This window comes from Prionailurus viverrinus, chromosome B4, assembly GCF_022837055.1.
Source record: "Prionailurus viverrinus isolate Anna chromosome B4, UM_Priviv_1.0, whole genome shotgun sequence".
Taxonomy (NCBI): Eukaryota; Metazoa; Chordata; class Mammalia; order Carnivora; family Felidae; genus Prionailurus; species Prionailurus viverrinus.
Window position 1 is genome coordinate 31,029,216 of NC_062567.1, and position 13,654 is coordinate 31,042,869.

General features: G+C 44.8%; 1 protein-coding gene across 1 annotated transcript; it reads right to left on the reverse strand.

The window, feature by feature from the left end:
* Positions 1-2,342: 2,342 nt before the first annotated feature.
* PEX26 (peroxisomal biogenesis factor 26) lies at positions 2,343-13,450 on the reverse strand. The gene is made up of 5 exons (XM_047866007.1): positions 12,821-13,450; positions 11,356-11,496; positions 10,577-10,872; positions 8,551-8,697; positions 2,343-5,318 (listed from the first exon to the last, which is right to left on the reverse strand). The coding sequence occupies exons 1-5, from the start codon at positions 13,033-13,035 to the stop codon at positions 5,218-5,220; spliced, it is 900 nt and encodes a 299-aa protein (XP_047721963.1). The 5' UTR covers positions 13,036-13,450; the 3' UTR covers positions 2,343-5,217.
* Positions 13,451-13,654: the final 204 nt, after the last annotated feature.

Here is a 13,654-nt window from a genome sequence, read left to right on the forward strand (position 1 = left end):
TCACCTAGGAAACCATGAAATCCACAAATGGGACAGAACAGTAATGAGTACTAAGAGGGGAGGGAGTAGATCCTCAGAATGTTCCAGAGCAATGGGTACCTGCTGGGAGGAGGCTGCTATCCACAGTCAGACCAAATGCTAAGGGAGATTTGGAATGGGCAGGGTGGCTCTTTTAGCAAAACAAGCCAATTTTAGCAGCTTTCCAGCTTGGCAATGGATTGGGAAGGGTGAGCAAAATTCTCAGACAACACTTTGAAAGTGATCAAAGACACAGAGTGGCTTCCTTTCAGAAAAACCACCCATTCCTTGGGATCCAGCTGAGGCTGCTGGTAACCAAGAGCTTGGCATATCCATATAAGTCATCTGATAGAACCACAAGCTTGTATTTATATCTACACTGAAGGATACCTGCCAAGCTGTCTTTGTCATCACTGGTACAGTTGAAAAGGAATACCTCCTGCTCTTTCCCTCTGCAGTGAGCTGAGCAATGATACTGCTAAAACAGGTGCCAAAGTCCTGTGTCCTTTCTTCTCTTTCTACATCCACCTCCATCCTTCAGCTCTGATGCTTGCCTTTCTTCCCACCCTCTTTGCTATGTCTATTTCTTCCTTCCTCTAATTCTTGAGACTGAATCCAAGTTTATTCAACAAATCTTTATTTCATGGCTGCATGGCTCATTCTATGTGTTATAAGGGATATAAGAACATGAACTCCAGCCCCAGTCTGTCTAGGTTCAGATCCTAGCTTTACCACTTAATAGCTATGGGACAATTGGGCAAGTTGTTTAACCCCTTTGTATCTGTTTTGTCATCTCCAAAATAGAGATAATAGGGGTGCCTGGGTGACTCAGTCAGCTGAGCATCCAACTTCGGTTCAGGTCATGATCTCACAGTTTGTGAGTTCAAGACCCACATTGGGCTCTGCTCTGACAGCATGGAGCCTGCTTGGGATTCTCTCTCTCTCCCTCTCTCTCTGCCTCTACCCCACTCAAGCACTCTATCTCTCTCTCAAAATAAATAAAGTTTAAAAAAGGGGGGAGCATAGGGGTTTTATACACTGCGATCCTATCACACAATGGAATACTAAATCTCTAATAAGAATGAGGCAGCTCCATATGAGCTAATAAGAACAATCATCCAAGATTAATTAATTTAAAAAATTTTAGGGGCGCCTGGGTGGCGCAGTCGGTTAAGCGTCCGACTTCAGCCAGGTCACGATCTCGCGGTCCATGAGTTCAAGCCCCACGTCAGGCTCTGGGCTGATGGCTCAGAGCCTGGAGCCTGTTTCCGATTCTGTGTCTCCCTCTCTCTCTGCCCCTCCCCCGTTCATGCTCTGTCTCTCTCTGTCCCAAAAATAAATAAATGTTGAAAAAAAAAATTAAAAAAAAAAAAATTTTTGGCACAGCATGTGTAGTGTATGTATGCTATCACTTATATAAGAGAAAGAAAAGCTTAATATCAAAGATTACCTCTGGAAGTACAAACAAACTGGCAACAGTGGTGGCCTCTGGGCAGGAAACCAGAAGTGGAAAAAAAAGATATTTTTTTCCATGAATATCCTTTTGTAACATTTGAATTCTGTTCCATAAATATAAAACTTGAGTATCACTTCTAAATGGTCTACATGTACACATGTGCAAACACATACATGTAAAAGAGTGGAATCACCTGTGCAAAGCTCCTCAGTCCCTTCTAAGCCCCTTTCCAGAAGCAGAACAACTCTGTCCTTGTCCAGCCCATCCACCCCTGCAATTTCCCAGAGTAGCCTAATTTCATCTCTCCACCTCACCCCAACCTCTTCATTCTATTTGACCACAGAAGAGCATTACCCCCATTGCTGCTCTCCTTAGCATCCCTAAATTATAAAATATCTGTTCTATGTTATATTCTCTCAGAACCCAGTAAAACAAATCAACGAACTCCAGCTAAAGTTACCCTTCCCAGATATATTTGCATATTAACAGTGAATTTCAGCCAGAGAGTGACTGATTTTAGAGCAAGTGAAGCAGAATCATATTGCAGTGAAAAGAACACCACACTTGAGGGTCAGGAGACCTTGATCTTATTCAGGCTATGTGATTCAGGGCAAATCACTTCACCTCTCTGGGTCTTGATTTCCTTAACTTAAAAAAAAAGTGAGGGGGAATATAAGAGATGATCTTTCCAGATCTAACACTGTAAAATCCCACCATACAATGCTGCTTCTCAGATTGGCATCCCCTGAACTTGATGTGTACTGCGCGTGTTCAATAGCACTGTCCGACAGAAATTCAATGTGAGCCATATATGTCACTTTAAACATTCTAGTAGCTCCACAAAAAAAGTAAAAAGAAACAGTTGAAGTTAATTTTAATAGATTTTATTTAACCCAATATATTCAAAATATTATAATTTCAACATGCAATCAATACAAAAATTGTTGAGTTTCCATTCTTTTTTTTAATACTAAGTCTTCAAAATCCAGGTGAGCATTTTACATTTACAGAACATCTTGATTTGGACCAGCTATATTTCAAGTGTTCAAAAGCCACACGTGGCTAATGGCTACCATACTGGACAGCACAGGAATAGGCCTAACAAGGATGTCCTCTCTTCATTTCTGACCTCGTTAAGCCCAAAGTTGAAGACTGATTTAATACAAGCCTCCATCCTTAGAAAAGGTCAAAGTCATCAGAGCAGTTTTGGTTCTGAGTTCCTCGTCTGACTGGGAAGGTAGCTGGGGCTGGTTACCAGACAACATTGCAGAGTTCAAGACAAACATAAAACAGAGAACCAAGAAGCCTATAAGCAGAATAATATGAAGGAACTTCAGGGGACAGACAGAAAAATGAACTGGGCATAGTTGAGTCTTCTTTTTACTCAGGGTTTTCACAATACAAAACACACTGTAAGCACACAGACATTTGGTCATGGCAGCTATATCAGCTCATTAGTTTAAACACCTCTGAATACCTTCAAATTCCCAGGTGTTCAGCTAAGCAATGGAGAAATAGCTACCACTCACAAGAGTTCTTATTTGAGGCAGCGTGCCAAGCACTAGGTAAGGAGGCTCTCATTTGCTCCACCAAAAGTCCCTATGAGATAATAACTCACTAACAGATGAGGACACTAAGGCTGAAAAGGATAAGTCACTTTCCAACAGTCACACACCTAGTGAGTGGTACAGCAGGAATCCAAACTTGATTCTTAAACACTGCCACAAGCCACACTCTCCAGCTTCAAAGGGCTCACAGTTACTGGAGGCAAGAGGATTTCACAATTATAAGGCCATAGGGTCACTACCACAGAAAGGACATGAGATAGGGGCCTGGAAGCAGAGGACATAGGGAAAGGATTCCCAAAGGTAACCCTTGAGTAAGTCTAGAATTGAGCTGGCCAAAAAGTGGGAGCTGGACCTTCCAGAGGGAACCGAAGGAGCCAAGGTGTGAGGAAGCATGCAATGTTCAGAAACCTGTGACTGGCTCAGCAGCTGGAGGGCAGTGTGAGTAAGGAACAGAGACCCCACATGAAAGAGGAGGTGTTAGCCAAAACTAGTGCATAAGGGGATTTAAATTTAAGAAGAAATCCCACGTGAGCCATGGGAAGCCATTAAAGAGTTTTATCTAGGGTAGTGAAAGGGACCAGATTTTTATTTTCAGAAATAATTCCAACAGAGATCTCACCTGTCTCCTTTCCTCTCCCCAAGGGTCTTAACTATTTAAAAGCCCAAACATAAAAGCACAGATTTGTTTCCTACAGAGTTGGACACACCCTAGGGATTTATCTCCCAATGACCTGTGAGGTTTACTTAGTCTACCCATTTTACTAAAGAGAAGTTATTGACTTGGAACTCCTGAAGAGGAACCTATGGAAAACTACTAAACGCAAATCCTATATTCCGGCATCAACACTGCCCAGAGCCCCAGGAAGGAATGGTTTGTTTGGACTTCAGCCTCAGAAAGGCTAACCCCTGCAGGAAGCCTTTCATAATTCTGACAGTGTAGTATTGTGTACATATACTTGCACAGACACATGTAAGATTCTCACAGCCAGTGACAGAAAACACTGAAACATTTCAAATACTCAAATGCTATGGCTCCAATGCCTCCTACCCCTAACAATGAATAAAATCGTTCATTGCCTTCAAAACCCATGTCTTCCCTCTGCACAACTCCCTCCACATATCCCTTCCAGCTCACCTGATTACCCAGTTCCATTTTCAGCTCATCGGCCTCTAAGGCTAACCTACTTTTCAAGGCCACACAAGCAGAAAGACTTCTACATTATACAAACAATAAAATATAATTAGAACAACAGGACATAGAAGGGGTTGGCGGACCAGCAACAATATGTACTGAGGAACCAAAGATACAGGTAGAACCTGGTAAAACAGCCATCAGACAAAGTACAAAAATACTATTGCAGAGCAGGCGGAAGGGACTGACAGGAAGAAAGAGAGCACAGGAATGCTGAGTGTGTAATAGAGCAGGACTTGGCCACTGACAACCTGGAAAATTGAGCTGAAGCCCAAGAGGCACCGAGCAGGATCATTTTCCCCAGTGAGAAGGGCAGAGCAGCCTTACTTTGCTTTCAATAGTGACCTGGGTGGTTCTGAAAGCCATGTCCTGGTCTAAAAAGAGAGGGCCCATGCAGCTTCAAGCCCATTGCAAAACCACAGGAATAATTAGACCAGATCTGTGGAGAGGAGCATAGAGGACAAGCAAAAGGCCCTCTCAGATCCTCACACTCTGCCTAATTAAGGACCTGCCCTGTGAAGCAAATCTCAAAGGTAAGTTTTTCAAGAAAGTAAAAGGCCAAGGGTCATTCCATCAGAGTTTTCTGAACTTCCAGCTTCATTAACCTGCTGACCTGAAAAATCAACCCCTTGCCTTGGCCAAGAAGATGGAATATTTCATGGATACAGTCTCCTTTCCCAAACCCCTCCTTTATGAGGGGCCCCTGGCAAAAGGGAATACTATTCTGGAGGACTTGAGCTCTCTGGCCCCCTTTGTTTCCACATTTCCTACCAACATCAGCCAAAGTAGGGTGCAAAGTGGAAAACATTCAGGTGGCAAAACACAGTTCACCATACTGGATCAGCTCTTTCTAGAATCGGGCTGGCCCCACTCCTATGGGGGCCCAGCCAGCAACAGGAAACAGGACGCCGTGGATGAGTTACTCTGCTTCTGTCACAGCAAACTTGGGGATTAGCAAGGTTGAGGTGAATGGGAAAGACCACTCAGTCATGGATAGGAAGCCGGTAGAGAGAAAATATGGCTTCCTGAATCCGATGGAAGAGCTGAGACAGCTTGCAGAGGAAGGGCAAGGATGAAGGAGAAGCTGCAAGGGAAAAGGAAGTATGATGTCAGTATCCCCACCTCTACTCCCCTCCTCTTCCCTCAGCCTCAAGTCCCATCTCTTGGAAACTCTGCCACTCTGGGAGTATGTCTGATCTTTTTAAAGCATATTTTGACGTTTAATGTTATTGGCTCCTCCTCCCCTCCCCAACAATGTATTCTCTGGGAGATATTTTCTTCACTTGGATTAAAAAAAAAAAAAATTATGTCTATTTTTTGAGAACGAGAGAGACAGGAGCGTGAGCAGGGGAGGAGCAGAGAGAGAGCGAGACTCAGAGGAAGCTCCAGGCTCTGAGCTGTCAGTACAGCTTGAACCACAGACAGTGAGATCATGACCTGAGCTGAAGTCAGACTCTTAACCAACTGAGCCACCCAGGTGCCTTGGATTACAATGACCTTAAGTTTGCTGAGAAAAAGATCGAAACTTATTATATTTTTAATCTAACTTTTTGATACACACACACACACACACACACACACACACACACACAACTGGTGATGGTGGCTGCCTCTGGGAAAATAGGTTTTTAAGAAGAAACTTCCTCTCCAATCCTTTTTGTACCTTCTCAACCTGGAGCCAAGTGACAGTATTACCTATTTTTATCATCCGTTAATTATATTGAAAATAAAGTAAAATCTACCTCTTTGGAATTAGGGCTGAGTTGGTGGGTTTGTTTTTCCTTATTTGGTTACTAATTTTTTAACTGATTTTTTCTTCTTAAAAAGAAAAATGTTGTTTTTAAAGAAAGCTATTGACAGTCTCCTCTCTTTATAGCCTTCCTACAAGAGTCCTAGTTACAGCCTAGCCATGGGTTCTCCTCTCCTGCAGCACCACCACTGCAATGAACCAAGACTGCCACTGGGGGTCAGGAGTGTCAGGCCAGGGCATTTTAAGGAAGCTCCAAGCAGCCATGGAACCAGCAAGCTCAAACTGTCTCCTGCTGTCCCCACTTAGAAGACCAGGACACTAAGGGCACCTGGTGGCTCAGTCACTTGAGCCCGACTCTTGATTTCAGCTTGGGTCATGATCCCAGGATCCTGGGATCAGGCATACATCAAGCCCTGCTCAGGCTACGTGCTGGGCCTGAAGCCTGATTGGGATTCTTTCCCTCTGCTCCTCTCTCTCTCTCTCTCTCTCTCTCTCTCTCTCTAAGAAAAATAACTAAATACAAGAAAAAGAGCAGGACTTTTAAGAACCATAAAAAAAAAATTCTAAATTGTATCAAGTCTCTAGAACAAAGTAGAAAGTCAGAGGGTGAGCAGGAATGAATACAAACTATCCTTAGTTCAGCAAAGTGAAAGGACAACTTTTTGTTTGTTTATTTTTCAGAGACAGAGAGAAAGAGAGAGAGCAGGGGAAGGATGGGGGTGGGGGGGAGAGAGAGAGAGAGAGAGAGAGAATCTTAAGTAGGGGCTCAATCCTATGGCCCTGGGATCATGACCTGAGCCAAAACCAAGAGTGAGATGCTCAACTAACTGAGCTACCCAGGCATCCTGAAAAGGACAACTCTGAGCTATGCAAAAAAAGCTCGCTGAAGAAGAGAAAGGGAAATGGAGAAAATGGGGAAGACCTGAAGATTAAATCAAGAATAGGCAGGGGTGCCTGGGTGGCTCAGTCGGTTAAGCAGCCGGCTTCGGCTCAGGTCATGATCTCGCGGTCTGTGAGTTCGAGCCCCGCGTCAGGCTCTGTGCTGACAGCTCAGAGCCTGGAGCCTGTTTCAGATTCTGTGTCTCCCTCTCTCTGACCCTCTCCTGTTCATGCTCTGTCTCTCCCTCTCTCAAAAATAAATAAAACGTTAAAAAATTTTTAAAAAAAGAATAGGCAATTTTTTAAATAGACAAATTATTTGTGTGACCCTGGGCTAGTTACTCATTTCCTGTGGCTCTTAGGTTTCTCAACCAAAAAAGAAAGAAAAAGAAAATGAAGCGACTAGAATAAGGGTTTCCAGTTTTTCCTGCAGTTTTAAAAGTTATAATTCTATAATCCTTAGAGTTATAACTCTAAGTTTAAATTCATGAGGAGAGTAGGTATTAGATTATAACTCACATAAAGTAACACACAAATACAAAAATCTAAAAGAGTGAGCTCCTAATCTTTGGCCCAACACTTAATTTTGAGGGATTAATCCTCAGGAAATAACCAGGGTTGTTCCCAAATAGCACTTAGAGAGTTTATCAGTCCCTGGATCAGTCTCAGTGCTGGGCATGGATCTTGCTTGGGATTCTTTCCATCTGCCTCTCACCCTCTCTCTAAAATAAAAAAATAAATAACTAAATAAAAGAAAAAGAGCAGGACTTTTAAGAAAAAACACTGCAAAAAACAGAGTAAGAAATCATCAAGGGGTGCTGGGTGGCTCAGTTGATTAAGCATCTGACTTCAGCTCAGGTCATGATCTCACGGTTTGTGAGTTCGAGCCCCACGTCGGTGTCTGTGTTGACAGCTTGGAGCCTGGAGCCTGCTTTAGATTCTGTGTCTCCCTCTCTCCCCGCCCCTCCCCAAACTCACACTCTGTCTGTCTCTCTCTCTCTCTCTCTCTCTCTCTCTCTCTCTCTCTCAATAATATATAAACATAAAACAAAACAAAACAAAAAAGAAATCATCAAGGTGTTCAACAATAGGGAACTGTTAATCAATTATGGAAGTTTCTATCAATTGGAATATTATTTAGCCATTGAAAGACGTTTTAAAGAATATTTGTAACCTGCAAAATTGCACCTATATCCATAAAGAAAAAGACCGAAAGTATAGCCATTACAATGGCAAACTTTTAGGTGATTTCTGTTTTCTTTATACTTTTTTCTATTTTCCACATTTTCTAAAGTATACATGTATTTTATTTATAACTTAATACAATTTTTTTTAGATATGATGATTAGGAAAAAAATTTTTTTTTAATTCTGAGTTTCTAGTCAGAGTTCACCCCTGAATAAAGGAGATGACAATGACTCAGTCAATGTTCCAGGAGTCAACAGAGTAGAGGCAGTTTCTTCCATGAGGGATTGCTCTCATGGATTCCAGGGCTATTCTCTCCTAGGTGGGTCTGGCTGGATCTCAATGAGGCCCAACAATCCCTCCTCCCTATAGAAGAGACTTGGGGAGAAGTGGCCCAGGAGATAGATACCTCCGTTCCCAGGAGGCCTCCCACAAGCCCAGCCCCTATCCAACTGTCCCTTCCCCAGGAAGAGCGGGAGGGAAGACTGGCTTCATCACTCACCTGGATCAAACCTTACCACCAAGAGGCAGAGGATCAAGGCAGCCAGGAGGCTCTTTTTGAAGGGCAGGGAAAAGAAGTGGCTCACTGTAGAATCCCAAAGCCGGCGGAGCAACATCAGTAGTGACAGGAACTTGTGGGAGAAGGAGCCTGGTCAGGGAGATAAAGCATAACTGCAGCATAAGTCACAGGAACCAGCTTCACTGATTCTGAGCTTTGAGCTTGATTATGAGAGTTGAGCAAAAGGTAACAAGACTAGTTTATTCATGTAATTTATAAAGTGGTTGCAAAAGAAATTCTAAAAACTCCAAAATGTTTTGAGGACAGACAACATCACTAGAATATCATCTCCTTAGGAGAGACTTTGGACAGACAACACCTACTCAGCTGGGTAAACCTGGCATATTTGGTGTGTTTTTTTCAATAGACTCATTATTTTATAGCTTTCTTTATATTCTGGCCTAAGATATGTACAGAGAGTTACACAGAGCAATAGTTCTTGATGATCACATTAATACAGGAAAATGAAGTGCACTTAATACATATAGTGAAGAATTCAAAAATCTTAAGTTCTAAATATAAACATGAACACCACCAGCCCAAGAACAAGTGGTGCCAAGTCCTGATAGAACACTCTGAACTTGCCATCAAACCCTTTTCCTAACCTTTCCTCCCCAGGAGATGGAGGGGCAGAGAGTCTGGGTAGTCACAGCTCATTCTTTTTTTTTTTTTTTAATTTTTTTTTCAATGTTTTTTATTTATTTTTGGGACAGAGAGAGACAGAGCATGAACGGGGGAAGGGCAGAGAGAGAGGGAGACACAGAATCAGAAACAGGCTCCAGGCTCTGAGCCATCAGCCCAGAGCCCGACGCGGGGCTCGAACTCCCGGACCTCGAGATCGCGACCTGGCTGAAGTCGGACGCTTAACCGACTGCGCCACCCAGGCGCCCCTACAGCTCATTCTTGAAGCCAACAACCTGTTGGCAAAGAAGTGATTCTATCTCAGAAGTTTCATGCTCATTAGCACACAAAGAAAAAACACTTTGGAGAACAGGATTACATTTAACTGAAGAACTTTCATAGAAAAAAAAAAAAGGATCAGACTTATTCTGTATATACCAAGAGAAAAATCAAGGAACAGTACCTAAAAACTACCAGAAAAAAAAACTTAAATCCAGCATCAGGAAGAACTTCTGTACAGAACTCTTCACAGATGGAATGAGCTGCTTCTGGAGATAGTGGATTTTCAGTCCTTGTATAGACTAGATGATCACTTGAGGAAAAGGAGATGAAAAGGATTCAAAGACCTGGCAAGGGTCTGGAGCAGAGGACTTTTAAAATCCCTTGTAACAAAACAACCCCCAAGCCCATACCCAACCCTGTGTAGGAACCCCTTGTATGATGCCAGCCAGGTGTATGATGTTGAGTCTTGAAGTGGCTCCCCTGTAAAAGCCATTTTGTGAAACTGCACTCTAATTGGCAGAGGTGGGCTGCCCCTTCGGTGGGACAGAGGTCACTGAAGAAGATACTCAAGAGATCTAGTAAATAAAGGCAGACAGCATACTGGGCAGTGGGGCCCAAGATGAAGGTAAATCATTTTTATCTAAGTCAATTTACCAAGTTATTGTGTCAGCTTATTTTCCTTTTGGTATCCCACTGCATACCTCAGCTGCATCTGTATTTGGGCCAGTCTTTAAAGGAGGAATAACATCCCACTCTGGCCAGCATGATAGAGACAAGAGATCTAATGAAAGGACCCCAAGGAAAAGGTGGCTTTCAAGAAACAAGAGTTAAAGATTCTGAGACTCAGTGACACCTCCCTGTATGGAGACTCTCCTTCTACTGCCAACTACAGAGGGTCAGGGCTTGGCTTTTTTAATCTAATCAACAGGTTTCCTATTCTGCGATTTGGGAGTTACTCATACAAATAATTGCTCCCAAGCTCTTGGAAAAGTCATGATAAACCCCAAGGTCCAAGGGAAAGCTTACAACTCCACTTTACGGAGGCCACAGAAGGAGAATGTCCTACCTTCCTGGTTCAGCTTCTGGGCCTCCTCAGAGCCCAAGCGTTGGTGTTTCTGCTGTTGCCTTGCCTTACTAATGGCCTGGAGTACGTCCAGCTGCTGTTCCTCACTGAAGCCTGCAGAGCCCACCACTAGCTCCTCAGCCTCTGACAAGCAGCCCAGGGGTAGCAGCACCCGCTGTAGGTGAAGTTCTGCCAAGGCTCTGTATTCTGGAAGGTCCTGATTGTCTGGGTCTTGCAGCCAGGCACTGACCACTTCCAGCACAGCTCCAGGCTCTTGCATTTTGCTGTATAAAAGAACACTGCAGCCCCAAATAATCCAATCCCCAAAAAAAGAACAGTTAGTGCTCCACGGTTGGTTTACCTCTCATAAACCACTACATTCTCCCACTCAACCCCTTCCCTGTTGTCCTCCAGTCCTTCCCTAGGGGATGATGACATTGGTAAGAATTAGGAATTCCTAGGAAGTAGCAAGAAGCTCCCTCAGCTCTGACATATTCCAGTTGTATCACCCCTCTTCACATCTCCTATTCCCCTTTGTCCCCCTGCTCCTCTTTTCCTCTACCCAACATTCCCCCCTCCTCATCCTTTATCACTATGTTTTGAGGTCCAAAAAACCCCAAAAACCAAAAAACAAAACAAAAATAAAAACACAGGGAAAGAATCATATTTGGAAGGAAATGGTAGAGAAGGGCAAAAGAGAAGATATTAGGCACTGATTCAGAAAAGGACATGAATATCCTCTTGTTCCTGAACTGATCCAATGAGTCAGAACAATGACCTACCATAGCTCCAGGACTTTGGGGGGTAGCTTTTCAGGAACCTGGTAATACTGAAGAACCCAGGACAGGACTTCCCGCCACCGATTCATTTCTGCCAGGGCCTGGATCCCCACAATACACAGGGAGCACTTCACCTCCAAGGAGCTGTTGGCAGAAGAACTAGTTCAGGTTTTAAGAAGTGGTCTCCTTCTGTTTCCATTCTCACTTCCACCCTGGGACTGTTCCTCCCCAGCTCCCAACTTAGCAGTCATCACCTCTACCCTCCCCATTAGTATTCGGATTCAAATTACAACTGGTCTTGGAGCATCTGCATGGTTCCATCGGTTAAGCATCTGACTCGTGATTTTGGCTCAGGTCATGATCTCAGGGTTCATGTGATTGAGCCCTACATCAGGCTCTGCGCTTACAGAGAGAAGCCTGCTTGGGATTCTCTCTCTCTCTCTTTCTCTCTCAAAAGTAAACTTAAAAAAAATGTTTTAAAAAATTACAACTGGTCTCATGAGCCCCAACACAGAGAAAACTGCCCTTTCCCCAGGAGTTCGATGTTCCTGAAAACCTCCTGGAGGCAAATCAACTGTTGCCTAACACACATCTTTGTATCTAGGTGAAATCAGGGAAGGGGAAAGGGACAATGTGTAGCACAGATGTATAGGTGGAAAGAGAGCTGGAGCTAAGAGTTTGCTTAGTGATGAAATGGGCATGGAGCAAGGTTTCTGCCTAATTGTAGGTACAGGCACTTCACAACTGGCCTGTTAGCACCACCAAGTAAGGTGCCTCCAGGCACCTGGAATAACAGTCTTCAGCATTTACTGCAACAAGCCCCTACCCAACCCCCTGAAAAAAGCCAGAGATCCCCAGTTCATCCTTCTCTGGGGTCACCTTTGACTATTCTACCCATCACCTCCCCAGTATAGCCTATGTCAACATTATAATGCACAGAGAAATTATGCCCTCAAAAAGAGGCTGAGAGCATTTGAAACAGCAATGTAGGACCAAGCTTTTCTCCAGATTGGATTCTTTAATCCTATCAATCCTTCAACAGGATCAGGACACTACTTCTACTCTGAACTCCATTTCCATTCATCAGCCAAGGTCAAGTGAACAGTTTGGGGGAGAGGAGTATACCTAGGAGAGGACTTCCACCACCTGCTCGCTGAACCTGCTTACTGAAATAATTTGACAATACGCATTCTATCTTCCCAACATGCCCTTCAACACTGGAACAGGGAAGCAAAGAACTGGCTGTGGGTTCTCACTAAGCTCTGTTGCACGACTTGACCACTTCTTCCTCATTGTGCAGTGCCTCAGTTTCCTCCTCTGTAGAATGGGCACACCAGCCTCTCAGAGAGGAACCACTAATGAAACCAAGGTGTAAGGCTCCTTGTGAGCAATCTGGGAAAGACAGAACTCCTAAGAGCTTTAGTCCCTCCCCAAGATCACCCGGAAATGAATGGAGCCCAGCACGTACGTGCCCGCGTCAAGGTTGGCCAAGCTCGGCAAGGCGCGTTCACAGGTCTGCAGCGCCGCCCCGAAGTCCAGGTGTACAACTAAGAGGTCTGCCGCCTCCTCCAGCAGAACCACGGCTGCCGACGGGGCTGGGGCGGCACGCACAGGCTCACTGCTCCTCAGGGGCCCCCCGAGCCCCCTAAGGGGGGCTGCAGGTGTCGAGAAGTCACTCTTCATAGCCAGCAGGGGCTTAGGGCCTGTCTCCCCAGACGTCAGAGTGGCAGCCTCTCCGGGGACTCCGGGATATCCCGAGTCAGCCTGGGAGAAAAGGGACAGTCCTCATAGCCTTGCCCACAACCTTTCCCGAGGCCGAGTCCTGGAGAAGGAAAAGTTAGTGGCCATATCCAAGGCAACGGCTGGGCTGACTGGGCGGCTGCTCTAGCTCAAAACAGGTTGGCACGTGGGGAACCAGTTTACACCATAGATTTGCAGAACAGCTGCATCCCTGCAATACCTGGATCTAGCTTCTCTGGCCCCACGACATGTACTGATACCACCTTCGCCCCGGGGAGTGCCGTTCCAGGTTCCGTTTTTATGAATAGAGCCACTCACTGCAGGAGCGGGACGAGGGCGAGGACATCTTCCCGGCTTTCGCAGCTGCCTGCAGACTCGGGGCTTCCCGGCGGCGCGGAGGACTCTGGGAGCTGTAGTTCCCTAGCTCTCGGCTCAGTCGCCCTCTCGATGCAGATAGAGGAGTTCGGACTACAACTCCCAGCATGCCACGCCCCAGGAACTGCCCCTGTACCCCGAGAAAACAAACTCGCAAGGACGTTTTGGGAAATTACAAAGCAGAGGC

Excerpts from the sequence above, each read along its gene's own strand:
- PEX26 (XM_047866007.1), bottom strand. The coding sequence starts at position 13,035 with ATGAAGAGTGACTTCTCGACACCTGCAGCCCCCCTTAGGGGGCTCGGG. Across the intron at positions 10,873-11,355 it reads CCCAAAGTCCTGGAGCTATG|TGTTCTTTTATACAGCAAAA; the intron begins GTAGGTCATTGT and ends TTGGGGCTGCAG. Across the intron at positions 5,319-8,550 it reads GGTGGTAAGGTTTGATCCAG|CTTCTCCTTCATCCTTGCCC; the intron begins GTGAGTGATGAA and ends TTTCCCTTGCAG.